Genomic DNA, 16,869 nt, shown 5'->3' with positions numbered 1-16,869 from the left:
GACAAGATATGTAAATAGTCAGAACAATGACAGATGAAATTTAATATATATATATAAATGTAAAATGTTGCACATAAGAAAAAATGGCCAAACATGCATACTTCATGAACGGTGTTGAAATATCTAAGGATGCAGCTGAAAGCTTTAGGAGTCTTAGTAGACTCGATGTTAAACATATCCTACCAGCAAGAAAACCAATAGGATGTAAACTACGTAATCAAAACAGTAAAATACAAGTCAGAGTAGGTAATGATCAAACTTTATAGTACTCCATCATTTTTCTGCCACTAGTGGTGTCAAAGGGACAGGATTACCAGTAACATACAATCAACTCAGTAACCATATTTATTATGTGTCTGAGTGCAAGTACATTACAGTGCTGTTACTGCTGAAAGTTGCTGGGGCGTGCATTAACCTATGTGAAGACTGCGATTGGCCTGCTGCTGCACTCAGTACAATTTTTGCCACATTCTCTATGCTCCCAGCAACCACCTGGACAAGACATTTAACCTCATTAGCGATCTCTGACTGCACTGATATGTCACCTATATACATGAAAACAAAAAGCTGTTATACTAAGGTCAAACCAACAAAAACAGAATTTTTTGTTGAGGGTAAACAGTGACAAATTACAAGGAACAGGGACACACAGAGAGGTTATGCAAGAAACGGCATTCCAACAGTGAAAATAAGAGAGACTCGACAGGTTGGTTATATTAACAACCTTCATTTCTTGAGGCAGTTATAAAGAAGACAAAGATGAAAAGGGACCACATTTTACTTTCATCTCCCATTTTATTTTCTCTTCAAGATTCCATCACGTACCACATACATTTCCCCAGGCAGGAGACTAGGTAGGAAACCTGCTCCCAAGTGTCTGCCTATGTTCACGTCACCTGACTTCCAATTTATCTATTTGTTACAAACTGTCTTCGACTTCCAACTGACATTTCCCATGACAACGTTGTGACAACAGGGAGTTCATCATGAGGAATTATCATCATGAGTTAGTGTTCTGCCACTTTCTGGTCTATTGTATTGGGATGCCAAAGCTTTCCACTACCGGGCTACCATCAGTTCATTTTAAATAAAGATTTTTAAAACATGGTTACTCACTTTTGGCAAAAGATTAACTTGCAAACAGTATGTTTATTCATTTCGACTGCTGCGAGCTATTTTACCTCAGGGATCCCTCAACAACCAATAATTAAAATAAATAAATATAACATAATAGGCCATATTTCAAAATGTAAACATTTACTAGATAGTTTTCAGAGCACAAGGAGTTAGTGCTCTGCAGTTCACAGATCATTCTACCTTCCCACAATAAAATCCTCCTTGGGCTAATTCAAATATTTTGCTTTCAATTCACAAGAACAGCGATCATGCATGGCTTTGCTGAACAGCAGTTTATACAATACACAGATGTTTGTGCAATTTACAAAATACTTTAAAAAAAATTATTGACAAGAATTAGTAGTGACATTTCTATAGTAATTATAGGGCAAAATTATAAATATAGACAAGCACATAGTGTTTTAAAACAATGATGTTCTCTATTAAAAATTTCCCTTTCCTTAAGTCTTTCAGTGCTCCTGGCTGGAGGGTTCTCCACTTTTCAAGGAATTGCCTCAAAACAAAACAACAACAACTACTTGCATTTATATAGCACCTTTAATGTAGTAAAACGTCCCAAGGAACTTTACGAGTGATTATCAAACAAAATTTGACACCGAGCCGCATAAGGAGCTATTAGGACAGGTGACCAAAAGCACGGTCAAAGAGGTAGGTTTTAAGGAGCATCTTAAAAGGAGAAAGAGGTAGAGAGACGGAGAGATTTAGGGAGGGAATTCCAGGGCTTAGGGCCTAGGCAGCTGAAGGCACGGCCACCAATGGTGGAGCGATTAAAATCGGGGATGCACAAGAGACAAGAATTGGAGGAGCGCAGAGATCTCAGAGGGTTGTAGGCCTGGAGGAGGTTAAATAGATGGGGAGGTGCGAGGCCATGGAGGGATTTGAAAACAAGGATGAGAATTTTAAAATGGAGGCGTTCCCAGACCGGGAGCCAATGTAGGTCAGCAGGGGTGATGGGTGAATGGGACTTGTTGCGAGTTAGGATACGGGTAGCAGACTTTTGGATGAGCTCAAGTTTATGGAGGGTGGAAGATGGGAGCCTGGCCAGGAGAGCATTGGAATAGAGGTAACAAAGGCATGGATGAGGATTTCAGCAGCAGACGAGCTGAGGCAAGGGCGGAGACGGACGATGTTACCAAGGTGGAAGTAGGCTGTCTTGGTGATAGAGCAGATATGCAGTCTGAACCTCAGCTCAGAGTCAAGTAGGATACCAAGGTTGCGAACAGTCTGGTTCAGCCTCAGACATCAGCCAGGGAACGGATTTGTGGCAGGGACTGAAGACAATGGCTTTGGTTTTCCCAATATTTAGTTGGAGGAAATTTTGCTTATCCGGTGTGGCAAGCAGTGTGACAAATCAGACAGTGGAGGGGTTGAGGGAGGTGGTGGTGGTGGTGGTAAGGTAGAGCTTGGTGTTGTCAGTGTACATATAGAACCTGACATTGTGTTTTCGGATAATGTCGCCGAGGGGCAGCATGTAGAAGAGAAATAGGAGAGGGCCAAGGAGATCCTTGCGGGACTCGAGGCAACGGTGCGGGAGCAGGATGAGAAGCCATTGCAGGTGATTCTCTGGCTATGACTGGATAGATAATAATGTAACCAGGCGAGTGCAGTCCCACCCTGCTGGATGACGGAGGAGAGGCACTGGAGGAGGATGGTGTGGTCAACCATGTCAAAGACTGCAGACAGGTCGAGAAGGATGAGAAGGGATAGTTTACCATGGTCACAATCACATAGGAAGTAATTTGCGACTTTGATAAGGGCCATTCCAGTACTGTGGCAGGGGCAGAAACCTGATTGGAGGGATTCAAACACGGGGTTGGGTACGGATTTGGGAGGCAACAAAACGCTCAAGGACTTCGGAGAGGAAAGGAAGGTTGGGGATGGGGCGATAGTTTGCAAGGACAGAGGGGTCAAGAGTGGGCTTTTTGAAGGGGAGGGGGACAGTACCTGGGGAAAGGGAACCGTTTACAATATCAGCTGACAGTGAAACCTTTGATAACTCTGCAGTGTAACACATTCAGCAATATAAACTATTCCGGAGTTTAGTTAAAAAAAAGACATAGAATACTTCCAATTTTTACATTTGGATGCCAGGACCAGTGAAAGCATCAGATCCCACCAGGATAACTCTACTATATATAGACTGGTATTGTGTAAAATATACATGCAAGTAGAAATCCAAAATGAACACAGGATTGCATGCATCCTTTGTTATGTTGGTAATCCTGTCCCAAACCACCTATTTTATAGAATAGTCAATCAGAGTAAAGCATTGTTGGTCTGGGGCTGTTAAACATGCTTCAGCAAACAAAATCACAGATAGATAAAAAGAAACAAAAAACAAAGAACGCTGGAAGCGCACAGTAAGCCAAGGAAGCGCACAGCATCTGAAAGAGAAAGATGGGTTAACATTTTAGGTATAAACCTTTATCTGAATTAATGAATGAACCTACTCAAAATATTAACCCATCCTTCTCTATTCACATGTTGATCAACCTGCTGAGCATTATATAAAACATGACGGTACTATCAATGATCTTTTACCAGCCTCAAAACAACTCCGAGTCATATGCAACTTCCTGAATAATTGTTAACACATTGTTGAGAAAGTTTAATGGCCAGTCTTATCAATAATTAACATTTATATAATGCCTTTGAAACTTTCCCTACTAAACAACAGTGGTGAAACTGCAAAAATATTTCATTGACAACCTCACGATGCTGAAAACACTTCACAGTCTTTCTTTCTTTCCCAAAGTGCTTCACAGAGGCAAAAACAGATGCCCTATTGCAGTAGAAGTTTCATGGGTGGTGTTGAAAGGCACAATCAAAGAGGTAAGTTCAGAGGGGGCTTTGGGAAATCAGGTGAGGTGTAGAAATAGAGGAGTGAAACTTCATTGGAAACACACGTGAACGGGGTTTACACCGAACATCCGCCAAAGTTACGGTGGCGTGTGAGAGAAGCGCTGAGGAAATTGCTGACGTTAGGCTTCATTTCAATAATAAAATTAAGCTCTCGAACAAAATGAGAGAGCGCAATCTATGTGGGCATTAAGTGTGAACAGCAAACCACAAGGGGTGGGACTCCAGTGGGGATCACATGGAAAACACACTTCAATATTATAAACAAACCTTGCTTGTCAGCAAAATTGAAGCCCATGGAATAAAAGGGGCAGTGGCAGCATGGATACGAAATGGCTAAGTGACAAGAAACAGAGAGAAGTGGTGAACGGTTGTTTCTCGGACTGGAGGGACCAGCGGTGTTCCCCAGGGTTCGGTACTAGGACCACTGCCTCTTTTGATATATATTAATGACTTGGACTTGGGTGCACAGGGCACAATTTCAAAATTTGCACATGACACAAAACTTGGAAGGGTAGTAAACAGTGAGGAGGATAGTGATAGACATCAAAAGGACATAGACAGGCTGGTGGAATGGGCAGACACATAGATGAAATTTAATGCAGAAAAGTGTGAATTGGTACATTTTGGTAGGAAGAACGAGGAGAGACAATATAAACTAAATGGTACAATTCTAACGGGGGTGCAGGAACAGAGAGACCTGGGGGTTTCTGTGCACAAATCTTTGAAGGTGGCAGGACAGGTTGAGAAAGCGGTTAAAAAAGCATATGGGATCCTGGGCTCTATAAATAGAGGCATAGGCCCCGATATTACCAGGGAGGCGGGATGGCAGTTGGGTTGGGGGGGGGGGGGGGGGGAAAAGAGAGGGGGGCGACTGGGCGCGTGGGTAACCCGCCCAGTGAAATCGGTCAGTTCCGCATGCGATTGCGGGTAAATTGAAGGCACTTACCGTGGCTTCCGGGTTTCCCGTCGTCAACATGCACAGCGGGCAGACTGCGCACCCACATCACAGGCTGTCAGCTGGAGGAGCCCTAATGAATGGGGCAGTCCTCCAATGCTGCTCCTGCAGCAAAAGAACCAAAATTATAGAATGGAGCAGACCAGGGGAAAGGCTGCTCCCAGATTTACCGATGCCTCACTCCAGGTCCTACTGGATGGGGTGAGGAGGAGGAGGGAGATTTTCTACCCGGCGGGCGGGAGGTAGTGGCCTGCCTCTGCCACCAAGAAGGCGTGGCTCGAGGTGGCAGAGGAGGTCACCAGCAGCAGCGTCTCCCGCATATGGATACAGTGCAGGAAGCGCTTCAATGACCTAACTAGGTCAACCAAAGTGAGTACACTTACTCATTCTCCTACACTCCGTCTTCCACATCACCGCCCCCACCCCACAACTCCTTCTGCACTGCCAACACTACTCTATCACATCACTCCTCACACCCACTCAAATCTCATCCTCAACTTATCTGCACTTACTCACCTCCCCAGTACTCATCCCACCACCACCACTCAACCCAATCCATATACAATGTCATGGCTCTGTCTCATACTCACCCTCCAATGCATCTCTTTCACAGTCAGCCTCACCCAAATCAATGCATTCAGCGGTTGGCCACATCACCACCCCTCACTCACGTCTCTCTACTTTCTTCCCTTATAGGAGAAGCAAGCCCAGAATGCACGGGAGACGCCGCAACATCAGGTCGTCCTTATGGACCCGGAGCAGGAGGCTCTGGAACTAAGCCACACCCTCGAGTGCCTGTCCATCGGGGATGCTGAGACTGGCACCCAAAAATGTCTGGTGACAGAACTTTAACATTCAGCACTCACAATAGCAAATGGTGTTAACATGCCTTGCCATCTTCAGCACCTCAACATCTGTCATCGTGCTTAATATTGCCTTCTGTTCTCTTACAGGGCCTTCAGCGACCGTCGTGATGGTGGAGGGCGATTCCTCAGAGGACCAGCCGACCTGAGGGGGCACCGTCACATCTGAGCGAGCCATCCACCAGCGCAGATACACATCTCGGTGGGTCCCCGTCCTCAGTTAGTTGGGGTCGCACATGGTGAGTCACTACACACATGAGCATGAGCAGACACTGGTGGCAGGGGCAGCTGTGGAGAGTCCGCCTCAGTGGGAGCATTCTTCTCCAGGCTCTGCTCAGCTGGACACAGATGCTGAACCCAGGGGGCCATCCATGAAAAGGAGAATGATCGAGGTGCTGGAACAAGTGCCATGCACACTCTTCACAATCGCGCAGAGGATGGAAGAGTCCAACTCCTGCATGAGTGGAATGGTGGCACAGGTACAGGAGGGAATCTCTGAGATACTGTCACCGGGACGTGAGGGCATCCCTGAGATAGTGTCGCTGGTAAGTGCGGGAACGTCTGCGATGGAGAAAAGGCTAGCCTCCATCGAGCTTCAAGCACGGCTCACAAATTAGTCCATTGAGGCCCTGACAATGGCCCTTTAGACTCAGGGTGAGCAACTTTCTGCCACCTTAAACAGGCAGGCAGATACTCTGGCACTGGCCTGGCAAGGCTTCACACATGTCCTCCAAACTGTCTTCCAGCAGGGTGGCCCAGGAGAGGGATGATGGCAAAAGGGGACATGGAAGTGGGGACGCCACTCAAAGCGCTCCCACGTCTCACCTGTTGCCCCCCTCTCAACCAGTACCCGCAATGCTGCCTCCTCTCCAGGTGGCCGAGTCTGCCCCTGCATAGGTGCAGGTGGAGCAGTCTTTGGAGGGACCCTCACGGGCACCAAAACCCAGAGGGCGTAGGCCCAAAGCATCTAATCGGTCAGGGTATGAACAAGAGCGACCTGCCACTACCTCTGCTGCAGCCACAGGGGAAGCACCAGTAGGAGTACTCTTAAGCGTAAGGCAAAGGTTTTGTGAGCACAAAGGGGATGCACAAGTGTGTTTGACGGTTTGTCATGTTTTTTATTTATATTTGATTTTTGTTAATGGCACATTAAATATTATTGTCACCACTATTGCCACGTCTTGGCCATTCTTGACTGGCTTGTGTAATAAGTCCCTTTCATGAGGTTCTCCATGAACACCCACACTTGATGCCGCCCATTGGGTCACCCTACAGTGGGTGTATGTGTAGTTGCAGGACTATTTTGTGCAGGTGCCTGTGGTGCAGCACTGTGTTGTGGAGCTCCACGTGGCGGAGGTGGACGGCGTGCCTGGCGAGGCTGGTGATGTTGCTCGTCCTCGGATGAAGTGGTGAATGCAGCTCTGGCGCCCCCCAATCCTGACTGTGTGAGTTTGAGGGGTTCTGCAAAGTAGGCAAATGTGTTTGCACAGCAGAGTTTAGGGTATAAAAATGAATAATATTGAGTGGAAAGACAAAGGTGTTGCAGCCAAAACTTTGTCTGAAGTGACAGAGTGCCCTGTTGCAATAAATGAGGTTTTCCCCCCACCTGTCAAAAAATCCTTTGCATCGCCCACTGGCTGCTGGCTAAAACACGTCTGCTCCAACAGGGAGTGTTTCCCACAGCACGGGAAACACGCTGAGGATCCTTCAAAATTGCACCCCTGCCAAAATCTACACTCAATGAGGTCTGTCAAGTACCTAAATAACTTTGAAAAGTAGCATCCCGCCGGCTTTAATTGCCGGTGTGAGTCCCGCACGCGGGAGCAGCGCGCACATCCGAATGAATCACTGGGGAACCCAGAAATTAGCGGGTTGGAGCCGGGCTCCGAACCCGCTCTGGGATTCCGCCATTTTAGGAGCACCCCCGCCCCCAACGCGCCCGCTCGGCCATCCGAAAATCGGCCCCATAAACTACAAACGCAAGGAAATTATGCAAAACCTTTATAAAACACTGGTTCGACCACAACTGGAGTATTGTATCCAATTCTGGGCATCGCACTTTAGGAAGGATGTAAAGGCCTTAGAGAGGGTGCAAAAAACATTTACTAGAACGATTCCAGGGATGAGGGACTTCAGTTACGTGGAGAGACTGGAGAAGCTGGGGTTGTTCTCCTTAGAGCAGAGAAGGTTGAGGAGATTTGATAGAGGTGTTCAAAATCATGACGGGTTTAGATAAAGTAAATAAAGAGAAACTGTTCCGATTGGCAGAAGGGTCAAGAACCAGGGGACACAGATTTAAGGTGATTGGCAAAAGAACCAAAGGCGACGTGAGGAAAAACTTTTTTACGCAGCGAGTAGTTATGATCTGGAGTGCACTGCCTGAAAGGGTGGTGGATGCAAATTCAATCATGACTTTCAAAAAGGAATTGGTTAAATATTTGAAGAGGAAAAATTTGCAGGACAACGGTGAAAGAGCGGGGAAATGGGACTAACCGGATTGCTCTTACAAAGAGCCGGCACAAGCTCGATGGGCCAAATGGCCTCACTTTGTGCTGTAACGATTCTGTGATTCAATAAAACCTGCCATGTCTGACACTGTAACAAGAACAGACTATGATACAGTCAGAAGACCTAAACTGTAATCTCAATATTCCTTTCTCTAATCACATATGCAGATAGTGGGAAAGGGAATTACAGGTGTCCAGAAAAAATCCTGCAAAACACTTAATTTTGTATTTACAGTATATTTTATAAGGACAAGAAAATCCAGTTCTCATCTTTATCAAAGGCATTCTTCAGTGGACCAGTCAGAAATTTCAATGAAGGCAAGAAACATTAAAACCTTGGCAACGAGAAAAATACGCTCGGATAGTAACAGGGTACCCACCCTTGCTTTCAGCAGTCCCAGCTGCTTTAATGAAGTCTTCATTTCACATGTTAGCTTCTAGCTCTGACAGCACAATTGCTGATTTTGTTTTCCTCGAGATGAAATAGCAGCCACATGATCACTGTGCTAATAGGGTTATGGTCCTGGCTTGTATTTTAAAAAAAAGTGACGTAGCTGCATGCCATCTGGGCACTTAGATCGTTGGCTTTTTCCCCCACAGTGTTATCTATTAATTTAAATGTATCCTCTCTAGATAAATGACAAATTGCAGTTACACCGGTCCAATCTAATATAAAAGCAAAAGAGGAGGAAAAACAAAATCGTATTAACCTTTTCAAATATACACCTTTCACCGTCAGCCGTGCCTCAGTGGGTAGCACTCTTGCCCTCACCTCTGCGTCAGAAGGTTGAGAGTTTAAGACCCACTCCAGGTACTCGAGCACAAAACCTAGGCTGATTGTCCAGTGCAGTACTGAGGGAGTGCTGCTCTGTCAGAGGTGTGGTCTGTCGGTTGAGATGTTGAACTCAGTCTACCCTCTCAGGTGGAGGTAAAAGATCCCATGGTACTATTTTGAAGAAGAGCAGGGGAGTTCTCCCAGTGGCCTGGCCAATATTTATCCTTCATCACTAAAACAGATTATCTGGTCATTATCACATTGTTGTTTGTGGGAGCTTGCTGTGTGCAAATTGACTGACATGTTTCCTACATTACAACAGTGAGTACACTTCAAAAGTAGTTAATTGGCTGTAAAGTGCTTTGGGACATCCTGAGGTCATGAAAGATGCTATATAAATGCAAATCTTTCTTTGTTTTCCATGTGCCACCTGGATGTCACAGTGGTTTCAACAAATATTCAAGCCATTGGTGACACCCAGGCCACCAAATGAGCATTTGTTTAAAATGAAATGATGCTTTGCGATTCTGTGGACAGGTTTGTCCGAAATTACTGTAATTGGGGCTGAATAACTGCGGCTCTTCCATCCCAGCTTCTGCCGTAACTTTGGTGGGAATGCACCGGAAGGGCCTGAAATTAGATTGGGACCCAAATACATCAGGTCCCAGCCTAAAGTCAGAGTATCCAGGATGGCTTGTTGAGGGCGGAGGCTCCACCCACCCAAACAAGGCTGTTGGTGTAAGAGCGAGAGGGGCTGGGGCGGGGATTCCCTACATCAGGAGTTCCCACATCCCCGACTCACAGAAGGACTTTGTGTAGGATCGGCAAAGGTATGCCTGGTGAGATCAGACGTAACATGCTGATCACAGGCAGAAATGATGCACTGCACCCTGACCCAACGCGGCAATCTCCACCGGACAGCTTTCCTATGGAGGGCGCCTTAGATGCGCCCCTTGTGACACAGATACCTGCCACTATATAACAAGATTTCAATGGGTGAGTTGACTTGAAAAAATAGTATGAATTATGAAATATCCTGGTTTGTATTCTACTGTTAACTATTCTACTTTGTCATTTTCATCATTAGAAGGTTCTAAAAAATATTAGCTATGATGAAATGGGTGGGGGGTGGGGTGTGAGTGGAGAAATGCCGATTGTATTTTGTAACCCAAAAATATCGCAGTGCTGAAAGGGTTAAACTAACTTTCACATTACTTATTAACATTGTTCTATACACTAAGCTAGAAAACTAGCTTCAAAAAAGCTGACACAGCACACAAAAAGCTGACTATTCAAGAACAGCCCTGATGTGTGAAAACAAGCAGTTAAACAGGTTTTGAAACTTCACCAGTGTTCCTTCACTTGTGTTGGAGAAAACAAAATCTTAATTATATGAAAGTCAGAAGGGGAAATCCAAACGTTGAACATATAAAATTAGCCGTGTATTTCTATAGATTGGAGAGTCTGTGGTTATGCTCAGAGAAAATTTTGCAAATTTTTATATTAAAAATGATGCATTCTGATTCACTTTAAGGACTTTTATACTTCATCATTAATAGATTTTTAATTTAGATTTAATTTAAAAAAAGCAAACTAATGTGATATTTGCATTTTCAATAGGCCAACTAAATCACTTACCAAATGTTACCTTGGTTGTCACTCTCATGTCCAAGCCTCCCCACCCGCCCCCACTGTCTCAGTTCACAAAAGCACTCTTAATCCCTTCAGATACAGTTCACAGAGATACTGCACCCCATTCAATCCCCCACTCTTTTGACAGAGATAATTTCTTCCTCCAACCCTCACAGTTAATACTGGCACTCTTCTCCCCCCTTCCTCGTCAATTCAACCTGGCACTTGCAGGTACTCTTCATCTATTTCCCCCCATTCAACCTGGTAATCTTCCCTCTCACCCGAGTTCTTGCTCCCCACGACCTTAATGCTGGCACTCGCGCTACCCACACCCTCAGTGAATGCCTCCTTCCTACCCATCCCAAAAGAGCCGCTCTTAGCTTTTCCCCTTTCCCATAAAGTGCCGCTGATAGCTTCTGTCCCCTTTCCTTAACCCTTCATTACCACCCATTTCTTTCTTCCTTCCATTGCCATCTATTTCCTCCTTCCCTCTGCCCTTCAGTTTCACCTTTCCCTCTATCACTGCTGCCCACTTCCCCTTTCACTGATGCCCACTTCCCCTTTCACTGATGCCCACTCTGCTCTCTCCCCATGAAATCCATTCTGCCCCTCTCCTTGCTATCTATTCTGCCCTGCTCCCCTCCCATTTCTCCCTGACTCCTGCTCGAGTCCAGCACTGGACAGATCCTGCTCTACTCTGTATGCTCCCACGCTAATGGCTCGGTTTGCTACCGCTGCATACTGCAAGTGGGAACTCTGGAGAAAATTCTCACCAAAAGTATAGAGAGGCAGCAATCCTGGTCATTAACACGAGGATCATCCTACTCAAGAAGAGTGGGACTGGGAGCTAGAGGGAGGGGGTCTGGCACTAATTTTTGTCACCAACTACTGAAATGCTGACTGGGCCCCAAAATGCCGACGTCAGCATGAAACACTGATGCGTGGCATATATACGCTGTGTCCCTGAAAAACTACAGGATGCACCACATAAGGGGCTAATTCTAATTGTTCATGCAACAGAAAAATACATTTAGATTAGCGCTCTAAATAAAAAGAACGGAATTTACTTACTTAAAAGGGCTAAACAAAAAGGATAGAGTGGTTTCTTTTTTGTGAATCATCTTCACCTGAAAAAAAATGTAAAACATCAATAGATATATCTCCATGTCCAAAAATTTTCTGACGTTCACGCATTACAAGGCTATAAAATCCCATTAATACAGTAATAATGCTACTGTTTATCCTTCCCGCATTCCTCCATCGATGGCAGATTCTTCAGCTTGCACGGTGGAATTTTCTTCCTAAAGCTCTCTGCCTTGATAACTGTTTCACCACCTTTAAAAGCCTCCTCAAAATCTAATTCTTTGAGCACACCTTCAGTCACCTCCCCTAACTCTACTACTCAGTGTCCATTCTTCTTCCCTTTTTGTAAAGCACCTTGAGTTGTTCTGCTACGTTAAAAGGTGCTGTAAAAATGTAATTTATTGCACTGAGATGTTAGGAGTAACTATTATCATTAAATTAATGTAACATTTATAAAATGCAGCCTAAAACTGTAAATGTTTTAAAATTTTGACTTTTACTTTACCTGCATCTTTCTTTGCTAATTTCTCTTGAATTCCTTCGCTAATCGCTATTCAATTTTTATTATTTTAATTTCTAATTTCTTTGCCCAATGTGATTAAATCCACACAAAATAAATTCCACATCACACCCTTTGTATATTCAACAGATTGAGATGTAAAAAAAATCATTACTCATAATCAAGCTTTGACACGCGAAAGGCTTAGTTAGAGTCTTCTGTTCTAACTCATTCTTTCACATGACCTTAAACTATGGACCATTTTACCTTCCTCCTAAATCTTCAAGCACTTAAAGTCCAAAGAAGCTTCACCTAACCACTATATCCTGTTTTAACTCCATCAATTTTACTCCTTCAAATGATGGGCCTTGGCCCTTCACCTGTGTCTTTCAATAAAATAAATTCAGCCATTTCAAAAATATTTTTGGTTTAAACATGGAGGCCCTGAATTTCCTCAGGGGGTTGTCCTAATCTTCTGCCGTAATTTCAGCCATTTATAGCATTACGGCAGGAGATCAGATAACCTCTGCAAAAATTCAAGGCCAGAATGCACGTTGCCAGAAGTACAGTCAAGAAGGAATCGCTGAGCACAAGTGACTGTGTTTCCCCTATTGGGGCAGAGAAGCAGTGGATGCAACTGAGCCGTGATCCCTAGGTCAGCGTCATTGACCATGCCTGATGGGCTCCCAACAGGATTCCCATCGCCAAAAAGGGAGCCCGGCGGGTTTGAGGAAGAAATTGAGGCAAAGATGTAGCAGAGGTGCTGCTATGGCAATAGACAAAGGGGCGAGTGACCTTAAAAAGGGACAGAACAGCCACATAGAAGGAAGGCAGAAACCAAGACCTACTAAGGTAAGTGCTGGGGGCCAAATTGGAGGTAAACGAGGTTTCTATAAGGCTCTCCCTCCACTTTGGACATTGAGGCCACTATTTACACTACCTGGGTCCTACTGTCACCTTCCACCCAGGGAGTAGCAGAAAGAGGGTAAAATGGGAGACAAATGGGCAAGGAGACCAAGCCACACCCACCACCAGCATTTGCATGAAACGGGCAGGGATGGGGAGAGAAGTCCATGTCTGATCATGCCTCCCCACCTCACTATTCCGCCACTATCCCACCCGATGTGGAACGGGATAGCAGAGAAAAATCCAACCCATGTAGTCATGAACCTTACTTTATAAAGGCACTGACAGGATTCCAAAACCTTGTGTGATATTTGAACTCCTATGCCAGTCCAATAAAAATTAATGCACTATGATCTGTCAGTCAATTCTGATTCACGTATCAATTTAACCTGACCCAGAATCAAATGACTGGCCACTTAGCAAGTGCTATGAAAATTTAATGATGTGATTTTGAATTATTTAATGACATATTTCAGCCCATGAACATTAACTAAAAGAAACATATAAAAAGCAAACTAGTTTGCTTGCTGTGCATTTAAACATTTTTTAAAAACTGATATTTAAAAATAATAAATATCATACCATAAATTGTTCCAATATTTGCATGGCATTTGTTAGCATGCATTCAGCTTTGAACTGATCACTGTTGTTTAAATACTCCAAAGGTAAAATGCCCTATAAAGAAATAAAATATATATAACAAATTGATGCATGCAAGACAAATGAGTTATCTAGAATATTTGAAACAGTTGCTTTAAGTTCATTAAGAAAACGTCCTGTTTGCATTTTATTCAGGTTACATTTTCAAAGTACAAAGCGTGATTAATAAAATGGTCAAGCACCTGGCCAGTCACAGTTGTGCTTAAAATATATTTAACAGTATGAAGCAATTTATAGACAAAATAAAAGAAATTAGTTAGACTGCCTAAGCAAGACTGCTGGCAGATTTCACGTAATGTCTTGTATATGTGAGTAACAGATTTGGTCTCCCATTACAATGGGCCATGGTGAATTTATAATGTTGCTGGATTACAACTGGTCAAAAATTACAGAAGTTCTTTCTGGGAGGATAAACAAAAAACAGTGGTTGATGTTGATAATCCATCTCAAATTAAAGAATTTGAAAAAAACATCCAATTTTGACTTCATTTTGAGAGATAAAGAGGTGTAGCTTACTAATTTTGGGCAGGCTTCATGGACCAGCTGGTCTTTTCCTGCCCGTCAAGTTTGTATAATTGTCAATTTCGTAAACTTGTAATATGACATGGTCTTACATAACTAAATGTTACACTGCCTCCCGCTAAGGTCTTCTTGATTCTTTGAATGGCAGCACCCTCTACATGCTGAAGAAGCAAGTCTAAGTTTATGACATGGAAAATAAGTCACTACCGACTATTAATGACTTTTCTTTCTTTTTAAATCAGCGCTGTGTAAATGTGGAGGATACTCTTCTTTTTTTTTGGCATCAAACATTGATACCATTGCCTGAATAAATTCTACCAGTACAGCACTTCACTCCATGGTGAGATTTCAAAAGGGCAGATCAGTTAATACCAATGAGTACAAAGAGGGTACTGATCAAAGCATAACATTCTGTACTGGCTGAAACTTAACTAGCTGTACTAACAGCATGGACCAGTGCTCCATGGAAAGAATGCCCCGGTTTTGCAGCATGGCACAAATTGACTGTTATGGAGTGCATTGTTTTTGCAAGTGATCTGACCTCTTGATAGAGGATCTGGTGTGGTGCCATTGGCACCAACGTATCCACAGTGTTGTTGAGTTCACTCCTTAGTGTGTGTTTGTTCATTCGTTCGCTCCCCCCCCTCCCCGCTCCCTGTCCCAGTCGAGAGCTCTAATCATGTTTAGAAGGGTTTATACCACATATTATATGGCTAACAACTGCAAAGAAAGTCTTACTGAATCACGCACAAAATTTCAAACCAAAAGCCTTCAACATTACAGTGAATAATCATTACATAGGAACAGGAGTAGGCCATTCAGCCACTCGTGCCTGCTCCACCATTTGATAAGATCATGACCGATCTGTGATCTAACTCCATATACCCGCCTTTGGCCCATATCCCTTAATACCTTTGGTTGCCAAAAAGCTATCTATCTCACATTTAATTTTAGCAATTGAGCTAGTATCAACTGCCATTTGCGGAAGAGAGTTCCAAAATTCTACCACCCTTTGTGTGTAGAAATGTTTTCTAATCTCGCTCCTGAAAGGTCTGGCACTAATTTTTATAGACTGTGCCCCTACTCCTAAAATCCCCAACCAGCAGAAATAGTTTCTCTCCATCCACCCTATCTGTTCCCCTTAATATCTTATAAACTTTGATCAGATCACCCCTTAACCTTCGAAACTCCAGAGAAAACAACCCCAATTTGTGTAATCTCTCCTCGTAACTTAACCCTTGAAGTCCGGGTATCATTCTAGTAAACCTACACTGCACTCCCTCCAAGGCCAACATGTCCTTCCGAAGGTGCGGTGCCCAGAACTGCTCACAGTACTCCAGGTGCGGCCTAACCAGGATTTTGTATAGCTGCAGCATAACTTCTGCCCCCTTGTACTCTGGATATAAAGGCCAGCATTCCATTAGCCTTATTGATTATTTTCTGCACCTGTTCAGGACACTTCAATGATCGATGTACCTGATCCCCTATGTCCCTTGGACATCCACTGTTTTTAACTTTTTACCATTTAGAAAGTACTCTGTTCTATCCTTTTTTGATCCAAAGTGGATGACCTCACATTTGTCTACATTGAATTCCATTTGCCACAGTTTTGCCCATTCACCTAATCTATCAATATCGCTTTGTAATTTTATGTTTTCATCTACACTGCTTACAATGCCACCAATCTTTGTGTCATCGGCAAACTTAGACATGAGACTTTCTATGCCTAAGTCGTTAATAAATATTGTGAATAATTGAGGCCCCAAGACAGATCCCTGCGGGACTCCACTAGTCACATCCTGCCAATGTGAGCACCTACCCATTATCCCTACTCTCTGTCGCCTTTCGCTCAGCCAACTACCTAACCAAGTCCATACTTTTCCCTCGATTCCATTGGCTTCTATCTTAGCTAACAGTCTCTTATGTGGGACTTTATCAAATGCCTTCTGGAAGTCCATATAAACAACATCCATTGACAATCCCCTGTCCACTACTTTAGACAGCTCTTCAAAAAATTCAATCAGGTTTGTCAGGCACAACCTACCTTTCATAAATCCATGCTGGCTCTCTCTGATTAACTGAAAATTCTCAAGGTGTTCAGTCACCCTATCCTTAATTATAGACTGCAGCATTTTCCCCACAACAGATGTTAATAACTGTTAATAATTCCCTGGTTTCCCTCTCTCTCCTTTCTTAAAAAGCAGAGTGACATGTGCAATTTTCCAATCTAGAGGGACAGTTCCTGAATCTAGAGAACTTTGAAAGATTATAGTTAGGGCATCTGCAATGTGCTCACCTACTTCCTTTAAAATCCTGGAATGGAAACCATCTGGTCCTGGGGATTTGTCACTCTTTAGTGCTATTATTTTCTTCATTACTGTTGCTTTACTTATGTTGATTTTAACGAGTCCCTGTCCCCGATTCAATATTAGTTTTCTTGGGATTTCCGGCATGCTATCCTCTTTTTC

The 16,869-nt window shown here is 43.7% G+C and overlaps 1 protein-coding gene across 6 annotated transcripts in view; it reads right to left on the bottom strand.

Moving 5' to 3' along the window:
* The window catches only part of pign (phosphatidylinositol glycan anchor biosynthesis, class N), a 141,142-nt gene that overhangs the window by 69,739 nt on the left and 54,534 nt on the right, over nt 1-16,869 (bottom strand). For all 6 annotated transcript variants that reach the window (XM_068001866.1, XM_068001868.1, XM_068001864.1 and 3 more), the window contains 2 exons: nt 13,802-13,894; nt 11,803-11,858 (listed from right to left, as the gene is read on the bottom strand). In XM_068001866.1, the coding sequence (XP_067857967.1) occupies nt 11,803-11,858; nt 13,802-13,894 (149 nt within the window). The remainder of the gene's footprint in view (nt 1-11,802; nt 11,859-13,801; nt 13,895-16,869) is intronic.

Source organism: Heptranchias perlo, chromosome 2 (genome assembly GCF_035084215.1).
Source record: "Heptranchias perlo isolate sHepPer1 chromosome 2, sHepPer1.hap1, whole genome shotgun sequence".
NCBI classification, from domain to species: domain Eukaryota; kingdom Metazoa; phylum Chordata; class Chondrichthyes; order Hexanchiformes; family Hexanchidae; genus Heptranchias; species Heptranchias perlo.
Note: the sequence above shows the minus strand (reverse complement) of the source record. Positions and strands in the feature narration are given on the sequence as shown.